Genomic DNA, 10,866 nt, shown 5'->3' with positions numbered 1-10,866 from the left:
CACTCTTGTTACCTAGGCTGGAGTGCAATGGCGCGATCTCGGCTCACCGCAACCTCCGCCTCCTGGGTTCAGGCAATTCTCCTGCCTCAGCCTCCTGAGTAGCTGGGATTACAGGCATGTGCCACCATGCCCAGCTGATTTTTTGTATGTTTAGTAGAGACGGGGTTTCACCATTTGACCAGGATGGTCTCGATCTCTTGACCTTGTGTTCCACCCGCCTCGGCCTCCCAAAGTGCTGGGATTACAGGCTTGAGCCACCGCACCCGGCCAGGCAATACTCTTATTAATGTTCTCTCTTGTAAGAAGTGTCTGTGTTACCATTTTCCAGACTGTGCTAACCTGATGAAAAAGTGTGTGCAGTGTCGAGCAGTAGTTGAACGAAGAGTGCCTTTCATTATGTGCTGTGGCGGGAAAAGTTCAGAAGATGCTACTGATGATATCTGTAAGTGAATTGTCTTAAGTGTTTTCTTATTTTGCTTTTTTTGGGGACTTCCATGAACATCTCTTCTCTTTCACTATTGCCTTATAAAACCTAAGATGTCTGGCTTGCATCCTTAGAGGAACAGGTATGGTTTTCTGGTGCTTTTGTTATCTTACAAGAAACCTGAAATCCTATTTTTCTGTGATTATAGAACTGTAAACATCAGTCTTTGAGAAACCTTCGTGTATGCTATAAAGAATATTGTTGTGTTCTTGAATAAAGAAAATTTGCGCTCTGTTTTTAAGATGAAATTTAGTGTGTTTTTTGGGGGGCAGGGCATCATATTACAAGTATTTTTCAGTTTACTGAAAGTATTAACCTGCTTCCTTTATGCAACAGGTTTATTTTCTTCATTTAAGTAGTTTATGGAATGGTAATTATTTGGGACAGAGTAACTATAGATAAACAGAAATGTAACAGTGAAAGGGTGGAAAAATGAAAAATAAATGATTTACCATCAACATTTTCAATAGTACAGCTGTTTCCAAGTATTTTTTGTCTTTGCAGTAGATACTAGCTTAATGGCTTCTTTGATTTATTTGTTCTGTGAACATGTTTTATGAGCATATGAGGAAGAGCATCAGTGTGTAGCAACTTCCACCTGAGACTTTTGTCTTTATCACACATAGAACAGAATAAAAATCTCAGGGACAGATTAACTAGAATAAAGGACCAAGAATCTAGAGAGTAGGAAAAGTGAAATCAAAGATTGAAATCAAAGATTTCCCTCCGTGTTTGCATACTACGGATGATGGCATTTCTTGAGTTCCTCATCTCAAATCAGCAATAACAAGGAAGTTGAGTCATAAAGAAAGGAGGCTAGATTTTTGTACGTCCTCATAAAAATCATCTAGAGACTTTAAGATAATTATTGCTGCCAAAGCAGGCCAAATCCCTGCTGGCTATGTTCTTGGTTCATATGGTACAGGAGCAGAGGAAACAAATATAAACTGTATTGGTGAGCCTGCCAAAGGAAGCATGTAGAGCCTTGGAAAACCCAGAAGTTTGTGTGTGGATTGTGCTCTAGCTGACTTAAATATAATTGGAGCTGAATGTGCCAACAATTTCTTTTTGGAGTTTATAAATGGAAGAGTGTAACAGAAAGTCACTACTGTATCTGCTGTCCAAGTATGAGAAAAAATTTTAAAGAGGATTGTAATATTAGTTTTATGTTTTCAGTAAATAAAACAGTAATAATTTAATAAATAAAATGTCATTCTGTCAAAGCTATAATAACTGAAAATCTTTTTAAATCTGTATTATAGCAAGTGGGAATATTCCAGTGTTACAAAAGGACAAGGATAATACCAATGTCAACGCAGATGTGCAAAAGTTGCAGCAACAGTTACAAGACATTAAAGAGCAGGTAATAATGATTTCATGTAAATAGTGACGCTGTGAATGACACTGAATATTTTTCCATAAAACTACTAGTGTTTCTGTAATAAGCATGGTTTATATTAGTGTATCACTTGTATTATTTGAATATTTGCAATGAGTAATAATCTTATTAAAAGGTTTGATCAGGTACTTTCCAAAATAGGTAACACACAAATGACCAATGAACCTGAAAAAATGGTCCAACCACGTTAGTGATCAGGAAATGAAAACTCAAACCACAATGAAGTTCTTTTTCATACATACTAGATTGAGGAAAATGTTAAAGACATTTCACTGTCAAGTCTTAGGCAGAATATGTTGCAGCCATAACATACATTGCTGGTGGGAATATATATTAGTAAAAATACTTTGGAAGACAGTTTGTTATATCTAATAAAATGGAACAGGTTATTGCTTGGGAATATGAACTTGGAAAAAACCCACACAAATGGTATTAACAGTTGAAGGTAGTCCAGGTGCAGTGGCTCATGCCTGCAATCTCAGCACTTTGGGAGGCCAAGGTAGGGGGATTTCTTGAGCCCAGGAGTTCAAGACCAGTCTGGGTAACATAGTGAGACCTCAACTCTATAAATAGTAATTAAAAAAAAATTAGCTGGGTGTGGTGACTTCTCCATTACTTGGAGGCTGAGGTGGGAGGATTGCTTGAACCTGGATGATTGAGGCTGTAGTGAGCTGTGATCATGCCACTGCACTCCAGCCTTGGTGACAGAGCGAGACCCCATCTCAAAAAAAAAAAAAAAAGATGAAAAAGTCAAGGATAGTGGTTTTCTTGGCAGGAGATGGCTGGGAAGGGGCACAAGGGAAGTTTCTAGAGTCTGGATGCTCTCTTTCTTGAGCTAAGTACCAGATGCATGAGTTTGATCAGTTTGTGAACTTTTTTAAACTGTACACTTACGAGTCATGAACATTTCTATATATGTATAATACTTTAATAGAAATGGGCTGGACGTGGTGGGTCACGCCTGTAATTCCAGCACTTTGGGAGGCTGAGGCAGGTGGATCACTTGAGGTCAGGAGTTCAAGGTCAGCCTGACCAACATGGCAAAACCCCATCTCTACTAAAAATACGAAAGTTAGCCAGGTGTGGTGATGGGCGCCTGTAATCTCAGCTATTCAGGAGGCTGAGGCAGGAGAATTGCTTGAACCTGGGAAGTGGAGGTTGCAGTGAGCCGAGATTGCGTCACTGCACTCCAGACTGGGCGACAGAGCAAGACTCTGTCTCGAAAAAAAAGAAAGGAAAAATGTGTACATATGCATAGACACCATAAAGAAAAGTAGGGGAAAGACAATGCAAAATTCACAATAGTAGTCATCAGTGAGGGGTACATGGAAAGGATTGGGGAGGATTTATAGAGGGGCTTCAAAAATAAGAGTAACATTCCATACTTGAAACTGGGTGCTGGTTATGTTCTTTTTATGTCTTTTTTATTTTATTTTATTTTATTTTTATTTTGAGATGGAGTTTTGCTCTTGTTGCCCAGGCTGGAGTGCAATGACACGATCTCGGCTCACTGTAACCTCCGCCTCCCAGGTTCAAGTGATTCTCCTGCCTTAGCCTCCTGAGTAGCTGGGATTACAGACATGCACACCATGCCCAGTTAATTTTTTGTATTTTTAGTAGTGATGGGGTTTCACTATGTTGGTCAGGCTGGTCTTCAACTCCTGACCTCATGATCCGCCTGCCTCGGCCTCCCAAAGTGCTGGGATTACAGGTGTGAGCCACCGTGCCTGGCTGTCTTTTCATTTTTATATTTATTTATTTTCCCTTAGACAGAGTCTCACTTTGTTGCCCAGGCTGGAGTGCCATGGGGCGATCTTGGCTCACAGAAGCTTTTGCCTCCCCGATTCAAGTGATTCTTGTGTCTCAGCCTCCCAAATAGCTGGGACTATGAGTACACACCACCACGCTCAGCTAATTTTTGTATTTTTAGTAGAGATAGGGTTTTGCCATGATGCCTAGGCTGGTCTAGAACTCCTGGCCTCAAGTGATCTATCCAACTTGGCCACCCAAAGTGCTGAGATTACAGGCGTGAGCCATTGTTCCTAGCTGTTCTTTACATCTTATACATGTCAACAAATGTACTCTTTTATATCTACCTAATATTTAATAAAAGCAACAATAAGATAAAGAAAAAAATAGCAAAAACTTGTAGGTTTTTTAAGAAAGCAAGTCTTTTTCTTTTTGGCCATATCTTACCATTTGACCAAGTGACTAAATCTGATTCATAGCCTTGAGCAGTTTTTTAGTTTGGCCAATCACATCAGTATTGCCATGCAATTGTTAGAGTCATCACACCTGTGTTTTCTATCTGGATTTATAAGAAAATAACATAGTTAGTAGTTAGTAACTCAGGATAACTAATGACCCTTGTGATAACTAAGAATTGGTCAGTTGCAGTGGTGTGTGTCTGTAATCTCAGCTGCTCAACATGCTGAGGCGGGAGGATTGTTCCACCCCAGGAGTTTTAGATCAGCCTGAGCAACATAACAAGACCCCGTCTCTACAAAAATCTTTAAAATAAATCAGCAGGTATGGTGACACATGCCTGGAGTCCCAGCTACTTGGGAGACTGAGGCAGGAGAATGACTGGGGCCTAGGAGTTCAAGGCTGAAATGAGTTACGACAGTGCCACTACACTCCAGCCCAGACAGCAGAATGAGAAACCATCTCTTTGCAGGGGGTTAGGGGAAAGAATTGAATGTATGAATTTATTAGGCATTTAAACCTCCATCTGAAGAGATGAAAACTCTATGATTGGGCTAGCTTTTATTTTGAAATCCAACATCTAGCAATACTTGTTATAGAGTGAATAAGGAAAGATCAGTATTAATTTACAGGTTCTTAATGGAGTTTGGAACATATTTGGCTAGTTCTAATATAAAATAAAACATTTTTTTTTAAATTGAAGCTCTTAGCATCTTGATTCCTTTCCCATAAGACATCTACAGAATGATAAGCTGATTTTTGAACATTTCTTCTGTAAAAAGCATTTTACATTCTAATTGTGAATTAAAATTGTTCTTAACATGAATAGTGACACTTACTGAACCCTATATGGATCCTAAAAGAATAATTCAGCTCTACTATATCCAAAGTTTAGCTTTCTACAGAAGTTTATTCTTCCTTAAATAATCCTCATCACCATATTTTATCATTAAAGCATTTAAACACAACTCATTTTATGAGGAATGATGGGATTTCTTATAGGGACTCCCTTCAAGGTTATTTAAAAAAACAAATGGCCAGGTGCAGTGGCTCATGCCCGTAATCCTAGTATTTTGGGAGGCAGAGGTGGGCAGATCATGAGGTCAGGAGATTGAGACCATCCTGGCCAATATGGTGAAACCCTGTCTCTGCTAAAAATACAAAAATTAGTTGGGCATAGTAGTGCACGCCTGTAGTCCCAGCTACTCGAGAGGCTGAGGCAGGAGAATTGTTTGAATCTAGGAGGCAGAGGTTGCACTCCAGCCTGGCAGCAGAGTGAGATTCTGTCTCAGAAAAAAAAAAAAGAAAGAAGGAAACAGTTGGGAGAGAGTGGTAAAACAGGCATAGAAGTTCTCTTTGGGCTGTGGGTCTCACTTAGGCTTTTCAGCACAAAGGTGGGGTTTCACTGGAGACCCGCCCCTGTCTGCCTAGAATTTCTCTGCCTCCTGCCTCTATCACAGTGGCATGATCTTGGCTCACTGCCATCTGTGCCTCCCAGGTTCAAGTGATTCTTGTGCCTCAACCTCTTGATTAGCTGGGATTACAGGCATGAGCCACCACCTGGCTGTGTTTCATATATTAATAGTTTTTAATCTTATATAGTACCTTTTATACTATCCTGACAGTATAACCAGTGTTTCTATTTCATAGGGATGACATTTTAACTATTTAAAAATGTTAAAAAAATTTTTTTTAAAGCATCAAATTATTTGACTAAAACAGCTAAACAAAATTAATGATATATAACAGTCTGTCACTTTCTGAATATAAGGTGTCTAATTTATTACTTTGTTATTTCACATTACAGACAATGTGCCCTGTGTGTCTGGATCGTCTGAAGAACATGATTTTCCTCTGTGGTCACGGAACCTGCCAACTCTGTGGAGATCGCATGAGTGAATGTCCTATCTGTCGCAAGGCTATTGAACGAAGGATTCTTTTGTATTAACTAAGAAACACAGTGTATTTTGTTAGCTAATGTATCTAGTTATGAGATTTTAGCAGGCTTTTAATCTAGTTGGAAGTGCTGATGAGTTAATTTCTATTGTCATAGTTTCTTTACTAGAGTATAATTGGGCGGTAAATGTACCTACAAAACAGTGTTGGAAATGTGTTCTTTGTTTTTGTTTTAAATTTGAAACATCAAATTCATGTAGCTCATAGATAATTTATCTTTGGCTTCTAAGAGGAAAGTTTTTTAAGGATATCCTTTTTTAAAAAAATTGCATTTTTCTCTTATAGTTTATAAATTTGTTAGATCTCAAAAAAGACATAATTCCTTGTGATCAGTTATCCTTCATTTCATCATGGTTTTACACAGTGAATTGATACAGGTTCTCTGAAAAGTCATCATCAAATGAAAGGGGCAGGTCAAATCATTATATCACATGGTAAATTATAAAATTATAGTACAAGTTCCACATAGTTAAGGGAATACCAAAAGGGATGATGCTTTTTTTTAAGATAACAGGAAGTTATCCACATTTGTTTCTGAATTCATAGAGTAAATAGAAGCATAGAATGAGGGGATAATGACTTTGCATTTAGTTTATTTTCTAGATTCAAAAGGAATCTAGAAAATCTTGTTTAACTTGAATAAGATTACCAGTTTCAAGATGACTGATAGACAGGAAAAGGAAAAATAAGCAATAATAGTGGGCAACTGAAGAGAGGAAAAAAAAAAAACAGTAAGAGTACCTGCTAACTGACCACTAGCAGTTGCCTTTCTTTTATTAATTTATACACTATTTTGTTCAGCCAGTGTTTTTAAAAAAAATCTGTGAAAAGTATACTTCAGGTTTTCTGTGATTACTTATCTAGACTTAATCTGACCAGTGAAATGACATTGCCCTATTTGGACCTCTGAGGTTCTGTTTAGCTTTGCTGATGTACTGAATAGGACCCCAGTGATCTGCAAAAAAAAAAAAAAAAAAAAAAATGCCTTGTCCAAAGGCAGCAATCTTTTGTTCTTTGTATCAGTTAATTCTGATAGTGTGTACTGATCCTGTCTTCATTATAGGCCTTATTTCCATGCTCTCTTTCTTTATAGTAAATTTTACTATAAAGAAAACAGTCTCTCTGAATACCTACAGATGAGGATATTATTTAAACTGCCAACAATATCCAAGATATGGTCAATAACCTAATTACAAATACTTTAGAAAGAGTGACCAGGGCATTTACAGAAATGTCTGATTACCTGTAGACTTTTTTTTTTTTTTTTAAAAAAAACAAACTTTAACTCTAGAGCATTTAATTATTTTTTTCTCCTTTGAATGATCTCCTTTGTAATCTTACTGTCTCCTGAGTAAATATACACAGAAATGTTTGGGAGTTCATTGCTGCTAGATTATATCAGCTGTTTACATAGTGTCTACTATATGCTGTTTATAAGCTTTTTCCTAAAAATCGTTATCCTCTTTGGTAGTTTTTTTCCCTCCTTTAAATCTGGTGAGCTTTTCTTCAGTTTTTATACAACACCAACTAAATTTGAAAGTATGAAGTCTCTAGCCCTCATAACACTGTTTCTGGCTGTTCAATTGCTGCCATTGCAAGTCCTGGTGAAAGCAATGGGGAGCTTCGCTGGCTGGTTTTGTAGTCTCAACAATTCCATGTCTGTGTTTAGCTGAGTAACTGCTATCATTTAGAACAGTAAAATTTTTATAGATTTCAAATTTGAAAATTTATATAGACTCTACTCAGTTATCTAATAAGGGGCCACTGAGGCTGTTTTTAAAACTATTTTGAAGTTATAAAAAGATAGACCATCTGACCGATGATGTTCACATAAAGAGACAAACAGACTATCTTCTTGCAGACATGAAAACAGCATGTCAGGTTTTCCTTTCCTTCCATGCCATGGGCCACCCATCTCTTTCCACTAGATCACCTGATGAGGAGGGAGCACCTGGCTGACTCATGCAGAGTTTGGCCAGTCAGAGAATTATGTGGTCTCCAGCTCTACTTAGCTCTACTTTCCTTAAACAAATCCTTTCTGTTTTCTGAGCTAAAACAGATCCCTAAAAGGTAGTAGCATCTTCAGATTAGTTTAATTATTTCCTTTATAAGAATATGACATAAACTTTTATTATAGAAATCATAGTGTCATTGTAATTTTAGTGCTAGTACTTATGGGTTTTCTGTATTTGTATCACCTTGACGTTTATTGCATGAATAGAAAATACTTCTTTATTCAAGTTTTCAATCACCTAAAATTACTTTAAATTTATTTTGGGTTTGTGAGAGAGAAGATTAAGAACTTCATCATTCAGTGACTTTTCTCCAGTTTTCTGAATCTGCTACCTCTTATTATATGTCTCTTAGTACTTTTCCAATTAGGTTTGTACCCTCCTCATTACCTAAACCTCTTTATCTTGTGCCTCAAAAGAGCTTTTACTTTTCTTAGAATCATTAAAAAAAAACTGACATGCATTTATTCAAAAACATATTTATTGGGCTTCAGGGATTAGATACACAACAGTGTAAAAATGGCATCTTAGCACACTCAGAATTTATTGTGCAGCAGTTGTGTATTTTAAGGAATCTGTTGTTAAAAGGAAGAGATCCAAAGGTCCTGATAACATTTCCTAATGTTTCAGAAGAGTTGCCATTGAGTAGTGTTTGGATTCCCTCTCTGTACCCCTCACCCTACCATTTTCTCCTTTATTCTTCAAAGATTGTTAGTTTTGTTATTCAAAACACACACATACAACTTACCAGATGGTGCTATTCTAATGGTATTTGTTCACATAATTTAACATTCTTACTGCTTATACTATATACATATTTAATTTTGTTGAGAGTAAGAAGGTTTTCAAGAAAAGATAATTTTGTATTAGTGTAGGAATATATTAGACTAATGTTTAGTTTAGCTGGCCAAATTATGCATAAGATATTTGTAACTTTAAACATTGCAAATTGACCAGCTAGCTGTGGAAGCATAAAATTAATTGGTAATTAATGTTGGAAATACATTTCTTAAATTTATTTTTTTATGGCTTTAGCCTGTAAGAGCATTTTAGCATATTGAAATGCATGCTGCTTAAGATGTGTCTGGTTCAACTGTCAAAGCTTGCTGGGTCATTTTTTCATAGTAGAAACATACAGTCTATGTGTTGCCCAATTGCTGTTTGTCTATTCTGGATTCTGGACCCTTTTTGGAGTAGGAATTAGCTAAATTCATGAACGAAGAAAATTAGAGATGGGTTAGGGTAGGGTCAGGACAGTGGGGTTAAATAGGTAGGAAGAAAAGTCAGCATTTGAGTGTAGAGGAAAAAAAGAGGATCGTATAGATGTCACCGAATTATAGGCTTTAATACAGCTTGGGAAAAGCACTTGTCCTATCAGTTTGTCTAACATGTTTTATAGTAGTAATTTGTGTAAAAATTGAATTTTTGAATAGTTTTTTTTTGTATTTTTTATTATGATGAAAAACTCATAAAATTTACCATATTAACTGTTTCTAAAGTGCACAGTTCAGCCATGATAAGTACATTTACATTGTTGTGAAACAGATCTCCAGAACTTTTTCATCTTGCAAAACTGAAACTCCATACCCATTAAACAACTCCCCGTTTTGTCTTCTTCCCATTGGAATAGAATTTTGAGTCTATGTAAATCAAGAAACACCTGAATTCTTTAGTTGTTTATGTTTGCAAGATCTAAGAGCATAGTAAACATTAAGTTCTTAAAATCTGGGGGAGGGACAACATGTCCCTCCTCTGAATTGTTAGCAATTAAATTAAGTTTTAAATGTCTATTACTTGGAAGGGTTTGTTATTTCATTTTGAGCCAGAGGGGAGAGGCACATTTTTAAATATCAGAATTAGATTAGCTTTGAGTTTGTACTAAATTGGGAAGGTAATAGATTTTCATAAATTGTGTGTGCCTTGTTGGAAATGTCAACTGTCTTTACGTCTGCTTGTGAAAGTTTCAAAATATGTTTTTCTCTCAAAAAGGCAACGTTACTTCATTTGCTTGAATATTATGATAGGAATGCTTACTGATATTACTTGATAGTCATATATAGCCTTGGAACTTTAACATATATATAACTATAGCAGTATTAATAATGATAGTTGTACTTCTTTAAAACATTAAATTTGAGGAAACTTTAATGCTGTCTCATGTGTACATTACTTTACTACAGAGGGGGAATATTTTGAGCCTCAGTTTACTTAGTAGTAGTATGTGAAACTATGGTAGAAAAACGTGAATTAGACAGTGGAGCCGATGAATTAAAATTGTAAATTGCTACATTGGCATTTTCTACCTCCTTTTCTGACAGAGTATTATTTTTTCCAGCATTTATTCTTATTTGTGAGTAAAGAGGAAATGGGAACCTGAGGTTAAAATTGACATTTTTGTTTTGTTGAGACTTCAAGCAGTAGGTACATGAGAAAGTGACTTGTCACATTAATTTGGTGCCTAAATTCATAACTTCAAGTTATAATTGACATGTACAAAATGTCTAAGAAAGGTAATATGCTGAATATTTTACTTTTCCTGTATAGTCTGCATGATTTTGTTTTATAAACCCAACTTATTTCCTCCAAAAAGCAAAATGGTCCTTTTTTTTTTTTTTTTTTTTTAAATAAAATAAATGCACCATTTTGTCTGCCATCTATAATTTCAGGAAGTTATTGAAAGTTCTGACTCAGGGCTTTTTAATAGTTCAAGCAGTTGTCAATTATATTTTGGAAACTCCATCTGCATAATTCTCCAGTGCCTTGAAAGAATTATTAAGTTGGAAACACTATTAAAACTTTTTAAAAGATGG

At 36.2% G+C, this 10,866-nt stretch overlaps 1 protein-coding gene across 1 annotated transcript in view; it reads left to right on the top strand.

The window, feature by feature from the left end:
- MIB1 (mindbomb E3 ubiquitin protein ligase 1) overlaps window positions 1–10,662 on the top strand; it is a 135,023-nt gene extending 124,361 nt beyond the window's left edge. Inside the window, exons 19-21 of the mRNA XM_032293220.1 lie at window positions 329–442; window positions 1,747–1,847; window positions 5,896–10,662. Of these exons, the coding sequence (XP_032149111.1) occupies window positions 329–442; window positions 1,747–1,847; window positions 5,896–6,036 (356 nt within the window). The 3' untranslated portion in view covers window positions 6,037–10,662. The remainder of the gene's footprint in view (window positions 1–328; window positions 443–1,746; window positions 1,848–5,895) is intronic.
- The last annotated feature ends 204 nt before the right edge of the window (window positions 10,663–10,866 follow it).

Source organism: Sapajus apella, unplaced genomic scaffold (assembly GCF_009761245.1).
Source record: "Sapajus apella isolate SASKATOON/1434 unplaced genomic scaffold, GSC_monkey_1.0 scaffold29, whole genome shotgun sequence".
Classification (NCBI taxonomy): domain Eukaryota; kingdom Metazoa; phylum Chordata; class Mammalia; order Primates; family Cebidae; genus Sapajus; species Sapajus apella.
This window is presented reverse-complemented; position numbering and strand designations above follow the sequence as displayed.